This window comes from Mangifera indica, chromosome 4, assembly GCF_011075055.1.
Source record: "Mangifera indica cultivar Alphonso chromosome 4, CATAS_Mindica_2.1, whole genome shotgun sequence".
NCBI classification, from domain to species: domain Eukaryota; kingdom Viridiplantae; phylum Streptophyta; class Magnoliopsida; order Sapindales; family Anacardiaceae; genus Mangifera; species Mangifera indica.
In genome coordinates this window covers 18,628,698-18,642,961 of record NC_058140.1, presented here as the reverse complement: position 1 = coordinate 18,642,961, position 14,264 = coordinate 18,628,698, and the positions used below count along the sequence as shown (strand labels likewise).

General features: G+C 32.0%; 2 protein-coding genes across 2 annotated transcripts; one reads left to right on the top strand and one right to left on the bottom strand.

The window, feature by feature from the left end:
* Positions 1-1,217: 1,217 nt before the first annotated feature.
* On the bottom strand, positions 1,218-4,072 carry LOC123212829 (S-adenosylmethionine decarboxylase proenzyme). The gene is made up of 4 exons (XM_044632039.1): positions 3,956-4,072; positions 3,788-3,880; positions 2,932-3,084; positions 1,218-2,776 (listed from the first exon to the last, which is right to left on the bottom strand). The coding sequence occupies exon 4, from the start codon at positions 2,534-2,536 to the stop codon at positions 1,466-1,468; it is 1,071 nt and encodes a 356-aa protein (XP_044487974.1). The 5' UTR covers positions 2,537-2,776; positions 2,932-3,084; positions 3,788-3,880; positions 3,956-4,072; the 3' UTR covers positions 1,218-1,465.
* A 3,302-nt stretch (positions 4,073-7,374) lies between these two features.
* LOC123214814 (protein STRICTOSIDINE SYNTHASE-LIKE 10-like) lies at positions 7,375-9,606 on the top strand. Its single transcript, XM_044634808.1, has 3 exons — positions 7,375-7,673; positions 8,677-8,946; positions 9,011-9,606. Exons 1-3 carry the CDS (start codon positions 7,408-7,410, stop codon positions 9,537-9,539), a joined length of 1,065 nt encoding a protein of 354 aa, XP_044490743.1. The 5' UTR covers positions 7,375-7,407; the 3' UTR covers positions 9,540-9,606.
* The last annotated feature ends 4,658 nt before the right edge of the window (positions 9,607-14,264 follow it).

Genomic DNA, 14,264 nt, shown 5'->3' with positions numbered 1-14,264 from the left:
TCAAATAAAAAGAGAATCTCAAATCTAATGAATTTAATATAAAAGAGCGATATATAAGTGTTAGAAATTGAACTTTAACCCAAACTAATTAGTTTTATATAAGTAAGTTTTGATTTTCACATTTATAGATCTAATATATTTTTAACATAATATCAAAGAACGAGTCAAACGATATGTTTAATAGCTTGAAGTATTCTTGCTAAAATGACAGGTAATCTAACAATTTATAATAATTGTATTTGAATAGGAGTATTAGAGACTCAAATAAAAAGAGAGTTTCACACCTGATAAACACAACATAAGAAAGTGATACATAAATGTTAAAAATTAGATTTTAACACAAATTAATTAGTTTTATGTAATACAAGTTTCAATCTTTATACTTTATATTCAATATATCTCTGACAATTTTGTTAATAATTCTCAAAAATCCATTTGAACCAATGGTGAAAAGAAAGGAAATTTTCTTACAATATGTTATTAGTTTTTACCTATGAGGAAGCATAGAAAAAGAATAAAAAAAATACAAGTAGAAAGAAGATTGGAAGGATTGGCATAATATAAGGGACTTTCTGCAATTGAAAAGAAAAACTGGGTGCGTATGATCTACTTCAACTTGTGAAAGAATAGTGGCTAAAAAAAAAAAAATGCAAATTCGAAATTCTTGATGCTAAGAAGGAATAATTATAATAATTGGCTTTGCAATCTAAAGATTCAACTGTCTTTCAAACATATTCCTGGAAAAGTAACCCAGATGTTAACTCCCACAAATACTGGAAGCTAGTTTTCTTAGCTAGTCGTCTACATCTGGCAACAATCGAACTTGTTTCTAACCATTTGTGTTCCAGTTTATCAGGCTCTTCTTGAAATTCGTAATGGCCAAAGTACTTAGCCGTACACTGTTGTAGACCCTATTATATGTATACAAACTCAAGCTACTGTTTCTTCTGTTCTGCCTGAAAACTGAAAAGATTAGAGAGGATCTAAATCACACCATTGCTAGTCCCAGACAACTTTCCTAAACTTAAATAGATGCTCAATTGATCATGCAGTTCTCCCCTGACTACACGAATTCCAGCCTCAAAACAGATTAACTATTACTTTCAGAATTGTTATTGTAGTTCTCAAACAAACAAACAAAACATAATATATAAAATTCTGAATGATAAAGAGAAGGATTGAAGCATAAAAAGTATCCAAGAATCCAAACGAAGCCATACACTAATTTTTTGTAACCCATTTTCAATTAAGTCAGATCAATCCAACGCTGCCAATACATTATGAATGCAACATAAGTCCACAAACGATCAAGACTGCCACACAAATCTGAATATTATTGACCACTTATACGAGACAATTAACAGAGACCATTACACAACACAAACATTTGATCATTAGACAACATCCAACAATCATTTATTTTAATTGATTAAAGCCCAAGAAATTTAAAAGAGAACCATAACGATTATTCAGATACTACATCTTCTTCCTCTTTCCAGCTGCATCTCAGAGTTGATCTAGGACAGCCATTGCCCCCACTCCTACCATATTTCTGGAAGACAACTGAACTGCCCATTCCAAGCTCTTCAAGTCCACTCTCTTCACAACAGTACCCCTTCACATCCAACAAACAGTCCTGCTCAAGAAACTTTCCTGCAACCTCAGCATGCACAGAAATGGAGAAATCATTTGGTTGGAAACAAGCCAACACCCTCTCCACCAGCTCACCCAAATTCACTTCTTTCAGATTGTAACCCACCGTTTCAAAGCTTGCATAACTGAAACCATCTTCCGGGGTAACATGGATGGTAGAGACAGCAGCCCCTTCAATTGAATTCATTGAGTAACCACAGGGGTCAAACTCAAAATCACAAATCTTGGAATATGGAAGAATCTTTCTGATGCCAGAATTGATGGTCATTGTACCCACCGAACCTGATTGGGTCTGATAAAAAACAGAAGCCCTTTCCCTGTGCAAGCCAGTCATGGACATCTCTAAAGTGTAAACAGGGTCACAAGAGATCACTAAATCTGCAGAAGCAGAGTACACATGCAATTTCTGAGGTTTGTACAACCCACCAATTACATAAGCATGGCTGCCTGAACCAAGCTTCCCAAAGTAGCTATCAAGAACCACAACTTCTTCTGAGAAATTACGATGAGGATAAGACTGATTTCCAGGGAAAATGAAGCTCCCACGTGTATACCTCACTGATTGTACTTCAAGTGAAAGGGTCTCAGCCAACTTTAGGATTGGTGGGATTGAAAGAAGTAACTTTGTAGTCCCACAAGTTTTGATGATGATCTTGTATGGATAGACAAAGAGGCTTGACTCTGAAAGGACATAAGAGTCAACATGATCATTTGATAGTGAAGAAACTATAGTGCACTCAGCTGGCGCCAAAATCTCATCTAACTGGTCCTTTGAGAGGTAACGAAGGCCCTTTCCTTCAGGATCAACAAAGATGCTTGGCTCAAAAAATGCTATTTCAAGCCTCTTTTCATAACCTTCAAAACCAATTGCAGAGACTGCCATGGCAGTATAAACAAAAACTATCACAGTTGAAAAGTACTTTGCAATTACAGTGGTGCCAAAGTTGCAGCAGGTATATCAGAGCCCAAATGGGAGTGCAGTTGCAAAGAGTGAGAAAGAGGAAGTTGTTGATAGAAAAAAGGGAGTAAAACTTAACACTAATAAAGCAAAATGACAGTTCACAAATCACGTTAAGTGATGAGGTCACAAACTTGGAGAGTATCAGGATGGCTTGCGAGCACACTGCATAGGAAAAAAATAAAAATAAAACTGTTAACATAGATTGTTGATGAAAGATAAATGAATTCATATGATTTAGAATCACAAACATAGATAATTGTTTTGTCATTCCAGGGTGTAACTACAGCATGCAGAACAAAGTATTATAATAAACTTACATTGGAGTAAGCAGCAGATCTGAACTTCTTGATTCCACCGTTTGGTCGAATGTCTTCAATGCTGTAACCAAGAGGAGCTTCGTAGAATAAAGACATACTACTGCTAGACTTCTTCTTCCCACCTTTAGACTCCATTAGAGCATTCAGTCCCTCCTGATCAAAACCATCAAACATCAATTAGCATATCAACAAATAAAAATAAATTGAAATAATTTGAAGAAAAGCAAATCCAAATGACAAATGTTTTCCAGAGCATACCAAAACTCCAGTAAGAATTTGAGAAAATTTATAAAGGTAAAATTAAGAAATTAAATTCTTATCAAAGAGATGGAGTCAAACAAATTGTTGAAATGAGATATAAATTGTAAAAGTTCCTGAAGTCAATTAAAGATTAAAAAAAGAATTTTTTATTGAAAGATGAAATTTAATTCCTGATTTTCAGATTCTGAGATGATTGAAGGACAATGAAGAAGCCAAGAAAAGAAGATTTTCATGCTTTCCCCAGACTAAGTTATTAAAAGAATTATCTTTACAAAATTGATTTTAAAAAATCAATATCATGTTTTACAATATGGTAGATTAATTTTTTTTTTTTTTGAGACCGTAACTAATATAATTCAATTGTACATTATGGACATTATCGCTCATTGCATTTAGAAATTATAATTATACAATTTTATGAAGATAAAAGGCCGTATCAAACAAGCTATATTTATATAACAATATTAAAATGATCAATTCAGCAACCAAATCCCTACTCATTAAAAAAAAAAAAAGGTAATATAATTGTTAAAGAAAAACAATTCTTAATTTATTTCACAGAAAGAAATTTCACTATTTTCCAATCCATACTTACAGATATTACGATTGTCGATTCTTTATATCAGGTACGTCACCGAAACGTCAAAACTCCTCAGAATTTCTTAAAAAACAAGACGACGGAAACAATCTGAAATGAAAAATGGAAGATCAATAAAAGAACCACTCAAGAAATGCAAAGCAAGAAAAAAAATAAAACACTTACCGAAAACTGAGATAAAAATTGGGAGGATTCGAACGATTTTTACGGCTATATTCTCTTGACAATGAAATAATTGTGAGGGGAAGGCCGAAGAGAAGCCTGGCCTTTTTAAATATGACGTGGAGAGTGTTATTTGCGCGTCGGAATTAACCACTCGTTAAAGATTAAATTACGATATTACCCTTGATTTGATTTTCCTATTAAGTTCGGAATAATCGTTGTTGAATAATTTTCATTTTAATTAGTCCTGAGGAAACACTTTATTTAATATAATGGGATATTCATGTAATTTATATCAAAATTCAAGGGTCGTACTAATATAGAGATTGAGGTGGAAGAGAAAAAGATTGATAGTGTCGAGAAAGGGAATTTATAGATTTGTGTGGGCACTTAGAGGTAAGGCACAGAGACAGAGCCTTCCAAGATGCAATTTTTAGCGAAATCAGTTAAGAGGTGTCACTTTGTGCTGAAGAAGAGTATGCCTTGGAGGGAGAAGCTGTATAGGAGAAAGTTCATTAGTAATGAGTTCTGTTTTGCAGGTTTCAATTGGATGCTGCAGTGTATACAACCCCCCGGCACTCTGCTCCTGGAACATCTGTCAAGCTGCATTACACCTGTTCTGTCTCTCTTGGTGCTGCCTTCTGCTCTTGCCCAGGATTTTCAGTCCATTGTGCTTCTCTCCTTCCTTGTCCAACCTGCTGCTACAGATGCCTATTTTGCTTGCAAGTTTGTTGAGAAACAAGTTCCCTTTTTTGATGAGCTTGCTGCATTTACAGTTTGCCTGAGCAACTGCTCCCCCTGCATCTCCAATTTTTCTACTGGTTTAACCACCCTGGCTGCTGTTTTCATGCCCAAGCCTCAGTAACTTGCTACATGTTCTGGTACCCTCCTGCAGTTCATCCAGTTTCAGCTAATGGTCTGGAGAGTTGCCTGCTTTTCCGCCTGGAGAATGCACCTGGTAATGTGCAGCAAAGTTGTTTCCCTGAGATGGTCCTGCTGGCTTCAAAATTCAAATGACTGCTTCCATATTCTGCTGCAGAAAATGCATTCTACTCTTGTACAGCACCTTCACAAAATGTTGTCAGTTTACCGCAGTTCCAACTGGTGTGTGATGCTTTTCCATTGGATCACCAAGAACCTGCACAACTTTATTTTTCCGCCGAAGGGCCATTCTTGGCCAAGAGGTCTTCATGCTACAGAAACTGTTTGGGTTTGCTGTTCTCTTGATTGTAACAGAATGTTTTTGTTGTTGTGTTCCAAAGCTTGGCATTTTGACCTGCCAATTCTTTTATATAGATTGTCTCAATTAGGCGCTGTTTTGTTCGCCTCTGGATTCCTTTCTCGCTATCCTTACTCCGGTAGGATGAGTTTGGGTGATTTTGAATCTCTCTTACAAATCCATTGTTTCTTTATTAATATATTCTCTTACTCAAAAAAAAAAAAAAAAAACACTCTTGAATTTAGCATGTGAGTTATATTTTATTCAATCTCACACATGTTTATCACCCAATGCCCCAAATTCTTTTCTTACTTAATAGAAATAAGAATTATTCATATTTAAATATGTTATTTTAAATTTTTAAATCTAAAATATAATAAACACATATTTTATATATTTTTTAAATTAAACATATATTTTTATCCTTTTTTATGTTTTTCTTTTCTTATAAATTTTTTAAAATATGAAAATATCTTTTATATTTTCAATTAATTATCATTATATCATAGTTATATAAAATAAAAAACTCAATTTTTTATCATTTAAATCTCTAATCTCTTCAATAATTTTTAATGATAATTGAATCTTATTTATATATTAAATTATATTAAATTTAATGGTCGATCAAATATTTTATATTTGAATAATTAATTAAAAATTGATAAAAATATTAAAATTATATTTAATATTATCATATTTTTAAAAATATATTATTAATAAAATACCATATTAAACTTATATATATAAATTTTATAACTAAATATGTTTTTTATTATTTATTGAATTAGACCAATATAACTTTCATACCTTTCTTTACCCATTTTCGTATTTATCTACTGGAAGGAAAGGGACATCCAACTGCTTGAACGTCCCTTTTCTTCTAGCCTAGGAGCAGGGCCTGCCTGCCCCGTAATAGTAGTAGCCTATTATCTCATCTCATCTAGATTTCAGAATTATTAATGACTTCATTTATGACATATGCTTCTGGTTTCACAGAAGAACGACGAGTTTGCCAAGACGGTTGTCGGCAATCGCCACCTCATCAGTCATCAATGTGAAAACATTTTCAACCATATTTACGTATATGTGTGTGTGTGTGCGCGCGCGTGTGTGTGCGTGTTTTTTTTTTTTTTTATATAAATTTTAGGCACATAATATATAAATATATTATAAAGTTATTTATGAATGTTGTTGGATATCGTCCTTTCTACTGTTATTTTGTTATGATATTTTAAGTTTTGCAACATGCACTCCAACTATGGCGGCAAAAATAAATTCCAGACAGTTGATCCTCCCAACCACAACTGGAAGAATTAATTAAGCCACTCTGTGTTGACCTGGAATAAGTCTTACAAATATTTCAAGTACTTGCAGAAATCCAAGTACCTAAAAATTCTCATTCTCTTGATTGAGATTATGAAGAATAATAGAACCCGTATGAAAAGCAAGTAGATTATAGATATATTATCACACGATGAAGTTAATTAATTCGCTAGTACAAATATGGTCAAAAGACTTATTCCCATTTATGATTTGTGGTATTTTCAATTATTTCAAGTCTAAATTTGTGTGATGTCATCTAATCATTTCGATTAAATTTTAGATGGTTTTTACACCTAAAAACCATCAGAGAAGGAGTTGGTGGAAAGGTTGATTAATGGTCAAAATGAAATGATTGTCAAAAAATGATGACCGAAAAAAATCAAACTCTAAAAGGGATAATGTAACTTTTCAAATTTTAAGTGAGAAAAATTGTTAGTTTTTTAAACTAAGTGAAAGAAATAAGATAAAAGTTTAGTTTTTTTAATTTTTTTAATTAAATAATGATATTGCTTTTAACTATATCAAAAAATTTTAACAAAAGAGTGAAAAATTTTTGAAATCTTACTGATAAAAGTTTGAGAATACACCCAACATTTGATGGGAATAAATCTTTGGGCCAATTATAATTTATAAATTTTCCTTGTATTACACAACCTTCTACGTAACCTTACATATAGAATGCATTTTTAATAAGCTAAATCCTACCATTAATGTTAATTGAACAAATACATTTCCGACCTCTTTCATTAATACCAATTTATTATTGCTAGTAAAACCATGAAAAGCTGCAACATAAGAGGCCCACAACACCAGCGAGTAAGCTAGGCAGTCCTGTCAGACTATTATTAATACCTGAAGCATCTGCTCTATCAGAGCCCGTCGCAAAGTTTCTTGTCACACGTTGAATATTATCATGAAGAAGAAACTCTGTTTGTCCCCCATTATGTTCTTCTTCTTCTTCTTCTTCACTTCTCCTGTTGAGATTGTATGTTATGAACAGCCCATGGATGGCCTGAAGAACTACAGGCAACTGGAGCTGCCTGGTGTGTTGGGTCCCGAAAGCATTACCTTTGACTGCAATGGCAAAGGCCCTTATACTGGTGTTTCCGATGGCAGAATTCTTCAATGGCGAGGACCAGAGGCTGGTTGGACTGAGTTTGCTTTTACTGCACCAAACAGGCAAGTTTATGACGACATTTTAAATTATTCCCACAATTAATAACGTTAACTTTTTATGTTAATTTTAAAGGGAAACCCCATGCTTCTTCTGGATCGGAATTGATCTCTTGACCTAAAATGGTTACTTGTCTACTCAAAGATTCTTGGGACATAAAAGGGTGTTCTTCATTATTCTGAATTTTTGAGACAATTTCAATGGTGGGACAATTACAATAAATGTTTGATGACAACACTAATTAAAACACAAAACCTTTTCCTTCATTTGCACGTTGTGGTTTTAATGTAATCGTACGATATTATATTCATCTAGTTTTGAATATTTGATTAGATACTTAGATGATATGTTATTATATGATTATATATTATTTTATTTTTAATTCAAAATTATAATACATCACCTAAATATCCAATTGAATATTCAAAATTTTATATATATATAGTTTTTCCTAAGACTATATTCAAACCGAGCTCACGTTCGATTATAATGTAAAGTTGAATTGAGTTTTGAGTTTGATTCGATACTATAACCAAGCAAAATAAAAACTAAAACAATATTATAATGATGCGTAGTAATTAAAACGGTATTATTTTAGTCGATTTGTACCGAATTTGTCTACACTCATGAGCTTGACAAATCAAATATCTTTTAAATTTGAGTTTGAAAATATTTAACTATCATATTATAGTTTATACTCGAGTTTGTTTAAATAGAGTTTATTTTAGACTCATTTAAATTAAGTTTAAATAAATTTGATTCGAATCTAATCATAGTTTTATGAAAGGTGAAACGGGAAAGCTTTCATGTAGATATATGGATTTGTGTTTGAACATTTTTATTTCAAGCAAAATTTTATTTCATTGTCAAGTATTACCATAAATGCATAACATGAGTGCTAATTAATTTGAAGGGGTAAAACATGTACCACACTATTTTTAAATTAATTATTATTTTTGGATATTTACTATTTGTCAAAAGATTCAATTCGAATATGTATTTGAATAGGCAACGAGAGGTATGTGATTGGTCAACCGACCCAGATATGGAGCCCACCTGTGGAAGACCATTAGGCCTTAAATTCAGCCCTACAACTTGTGATCTCTACATTGCGGATGCCTATTTTGGGTTAATGGTTGTCGGACCCAACGGCGGTCAGGCCCAACAACTCGTTGCTTCAGCCGACGGAGTCCCTTTCGGCTTCACAAATGCTTTAGATATTGATTCCAAAACTGGAGTGGTTTATTTTACAGACAGCAGCATCCGATACCAAAGAAGGTACCCTTCTGTTTATTTTTTCTATTTTTACTATGAATGACATCAAATTGTTTGAATGCTGCAGAGAGTATATGTTCGCAGTAATGGGAGGCGATAAAACTGGGAGGCTATTGAAATACGATCCACCTAGCAAGAAAGTAACATTGATGTTTAAAGGCTTAGCATTTCCAAATGGGGTGGCTCTAAGCAAGGACAATTCGTTTCTTCTAGTTGCTGAATCATCTACATTTCAAGTTTTAAGATTCTGGCTTCAAGATTCAACAAGTTACAATACTCCAGAAGTCTTTGTGAGTCTTCCAAGGTTTCCTGATAACATTAGAATGGACAATGGAGGAGAATTCTGGGTAGCTCTCAACAGTGCAAGAGGGAAAATTCAAAGAAGTGGAGACACTGAGTTAGATCTTAAAACTGTGAGTGGTTGGTATTTTGATGATCCTGTTGGAGTTAAGGTAAATAGGGAGGGGCAGATTGTGAAAGTATTGCATGGAAATAAGGGAGAGGAACTTGACTCTGTTAGTGAAATTGAAGAGCATGGCGGCTACTTATTTATGGGGTCATCTGTGAAGGCTTATGTTGGAGTCATGCAGCTGTAGCTAATTTCGATGTAACAAAAAATAAATTGCCCTTAATATTTGAATAATTATTTCTATTATTATTATTACTATTGAGAATAAGTTTAAAATATTGTAAATAATTTTTAGTCATCATCTTTTTTTATTATTAATTTTTTAATTTTTTTTTTAAATTATGCAAATTTAAACTTAAATTAATTATTATAAAAGGATTATTAATTTAAAATTTTAAATTATTATAAAGGATTATAAAAGGAATATTTCCCATTTAAGGTTTGCCAAATCGACACATTCCCATTGCCAAATTAAATCCTTCATGTTAAGGAAAAAAAAAGGGGGCAAAAGGGTCATAAAACTTTAAAGAAATATAAGCAAATCACTAATAATTTTATGAAGGAAAGACTTATGGGAAAATTGAAAAAGCCTAAAAACAAAAACTTTTGACTTCTTGTACATGTTGAAGGGCTTCCAGATAATACTAAAAAAAACAATGAAGGATGACTCTGGGTAGGTTTGAACAGTCTTAATAATGATCCACTGTGAGTTAAGAAAAATAAATAATGAAGGATAATTCTGGGTAGGTTTGAAGAGTCTTAATAACGATCCAGTGGGAGTTAAGATAGATGGGGAAGGCAAGAATATGGGATATTAATTAATTAGTCAATTTTTTTTTCTTTTATAAACATATATAGTTTTTTTATTATACATATATAGTCTTAAATATAAAATATTTAAAATATCTTTAGATTTTATACTCATCCAATTAAACATAAATTCACCTAGGTAAAACATAAAATTTACCTATTCATCCAATTAAGACTAAAATATGAGGTAAAATAAGATAAAAATATAAAATTTTCTGATGATTTTGACCATGGGAGAGTTGGTCGGATGGTTGATTAATCAATTTATTTTTAAAAATTGATTAGTCGGATACTTGGCCTGCCAATTGGCCAACCCCTCCAACCAATTCATTCAATCAATCTCAAATCTCATAATTTTTTTTTTTTTAAGACAAAGTTAATTTAAAAAAAGATTATATTTGTATAATAAAAAAAATGAGGTTATATATGTACAAAAGACAGAAAAGGGGCTATTTTAGTCAATATCCCCAAGAATATTGTAAAAATTATACATGAAGGTGTTGCTCCTGTTAGCAAAGGTGAGGAATATGTTGGGAACCCACGTACATATATGTATATACATGCACGCACACACAGCGGGTAGGTAGTGAAACCTTATGTTGCTGCAATGAAGCTCTAACTAGCTAGAGCAGAGGCACATAGGGCAAACACTGCATCTGGAGTTTTTATGTTAAAATACATATTGTTTGCATCATTTTAATGGCCCATGCATTGCATAATCCTTCTTAGAAAAGTCCAACTGTGGACTTGTGTTTGCATAAATTTCACATGGTTGGTTTCTTTTTAAACTATTATATGGGAAGCCCTTACGAAGATTGATTACTTACTGTCATCATTTATATGTTTTAACAAAGCACATAGAATTAGATGTGCATTTTGTAAAGGAAATGATGGCCACAAAAATTCTGAAAATTCAGAATGTTCCAAACTGAATTTTAGATTGCAGATCTGCTGACAAAACCACTCTGTGTCCAGGTTTGAAACTGAGAGAAGTAAAATGAGCATTATTGATGCTTCAGTCATATCAGCTAAAAACTGTAATATTTAATATCCAGTGAAATATTTCGGAAAGTAGATATAAAACTCAAATACACAATTCTGTGCAGTTAGGAATAATGGGTAACAGATTGTACCTAACAAAAGGAGAAAGAGCTGCCAATTTAATTGCCAACCCTAGAGTAGATTTAAGTTGAACCAACTTGGGTTTGATTCCATATTAGAAACCAAACTCGTGCTAAAGCAATGGTAGCTCATCCTCTTTTTCATTGATTCTTTTTGTTCTTTGACAATCTTTCTCTCTTTCCAATATAGTTTATCAATTCAAATTTATTTTAGTTATTATAAATTTAAGTTAAATTTAAATTGATTTTTATTCAAGTGATGTTTAGTTCAAATTGAATTCACCTTTTACAAATCCATTGAAAAATAATTTGGTTTAGATATAAGAGACAAAACATTTAATAATAAAGTCATATTGATGCCAAATGATGAAGGAACCTCAGCATTTTAAAAAAAGGGAAACTGATTTGCTTTCATCATATTACGAAACGTGTTTCGTAGAAGATCATTTCATAAAATGAGATTATACTTCTCTTTTTTCTCATTTTTACGTGTAAAGATCCTCACCAAATCAACTCTAGTTGGTCTGTTAAACTATCAAAATCAAATGCCCTCTTTAGAAGTAAGGTGCGTATTTATAATGAAAACAATAAAATCATCCAAATCTTTATATTTTGGTTTCTCAATATTACTTGACTATTTCTTAGTGTTACATCATAGTTTCTTGTATGTATGTATCTACATATATATACATACGTGTAATCGTTATGAAGAGGACAGTTTAACAGTAATGACAACTGAGAGATCCTTGTCCAGCAACTGCTTGCATAATTGCATTGTTTGTTGCAGCTTTCCGCCCAATTTCTATGGGTTGCAGGTTCATCTGCTTATCTGGTTTCTCGGTCATTTAAGAAATTAATTTTCTAATTAAATTTTCACATGCAGGTGCATTCATGGATGATTACATTTTTGACGGATTCCCTTGCTGACACAACTTTTAGCTCGTAAGTATGAATAAACAAAGACTATTGACTCATTTATTTTGCATCCTAATCGATCCAAGGGTTCTATTTACTTACGAGTTAGAAAATGAAAAAAACAATAATGATTGGTTAATTGATAACGATATTAGACCGGCTCCATGACTATCTATCCAAGGGGGTTGAGGGATGTTCTTGTTTACGTCAAGTTAAATATAGCAATCCTACTGTTTATGTAACTGAAAATGGATGAAAATGAATCCTTCTAATACTTCATTGACTTATGTTAGTATAATCTTTCACTCAATTTGAAAATTAAACTCCGTTTAATTTCTCCAACCTTTTTCTCTTTCCAGGGCTTGATCCTTGATGAGATTAACAATGCCACGTTACCACTTGACCAAGTCCTGAAGGATCCGATGAGGATAGGTTTCTTCCACCGCCACCTTCTGTTCCTCCAAAGAGCCATTAAAAGAGTTTAGTTTTTGATGACCTTGAATGGTCTTCTGGTTATTCTGTGAGGTTCGGAATCAACTTGGTAGACTACAAAGATGGGAACAAGAGATTTCCGAAGCTCTCAGATGGTTGGTTCAAGAAATTCTTTCACAAATAGATAAGCATAAGATATAGCTATTAATCTCTTCGTTTCTAGTTCATACGATATAATGATCATATATATTTGTGCTGACATTTCTCAAATATGAATAATGGTGGGATATGATCATGACCCTCCTTCTAACGAAATCAATTAGGAATATCTTTGAATTTTCCTTCCTAATCATATAAGTTGAAGCACATTTTTTTTCATACATCTTTCTAATGTATTTCCATCGCTCGAGTCATAGGTGGCCGAAAAATATACCATAGTCAAACACGTGCGTTCAAACTTTCTGCCATACAACTTATCTCCTTAGAAGGATTTTTCTATTAAGTTTTAGATAATGTGATAATTGTTTGAAAATTAGAAATACAATTAATCGCAACACTTAAGTAAATACCAGTAAATGCAACAATATGGTAGGAAGCAGAAATGAATTCAACAAGAAAAAAATCTTCTTTGTCCATGAATAATGAAAGCTATGCTTCATGGTATTGCCGAAATTTTAGATCAAGATTAAACAAAATGTAATAGATATTCAAGATAGATTGGCTTAAAAACAATTGGAGTTCAATTATGTTAAAGGTTAAAAACTTAGATTTCTATTATGGTATAAAAAATATGAAGGCATAACAATCGTTGATAAAAAAAACATTTAAGTATTGTTGACTAAGTCAAAAGAAAACACACACTTAGATTAAAACCTAGGTGGAGGTTAAGTTAAGAAAAGTTAAATCTAAAAGTTTAAATGAATCATTGTAAAAAGTATTCAAATTAGATTATCTTAAATTATTTTAATAATTTGAGTCTAAATATAAAAATATTGATCATATATTAGTTAAAATTAGGCTACAATACAAGGGCATGATGCCAAAATTTGCACATAAATTTAAGCACTCTAAACAAATCCAAACATTGATGCTCCAGTCTCGTATATTTAAAAAAACTGAAAATGCTATATAATACTATTGGTTTTTAGAATATTTGTTAAGGTAGATTGATACACATGATCTACATGGTAACTTCATTATGTATTAAACAATTTGTCAAAAGAAATAAACTGAATTTTTTTCAATCAGTCATTGATAATGAGAAATTTTCTTTCTTATAAGCTCATACCTTATTATATTTCTCTCGATTAGACAAATAAACTTTAAGATAACAAGTCAATTAGTTTAACTAGATATATGAATCTCAATTAACTCCAAATTCTATCAAAATAAGATCCTATCAAATAATTTTAATAAACTTACTTCTTAGGTGAAATTGAACTTTCCTTCCCACATTATAAAACTAACTTTAACTTAAAGACTTAAGATAGACTTAACAAACCACATCATCCAGTATGGTTAAAGCCAATGAATCTGACATTTCTAAAATATATAATAGAAAAGTATAAACAAAATTATCGTAATTTGAATAAAATATTTTGAAAAAGCCTCAGAATTTCCAACAATTCACTATA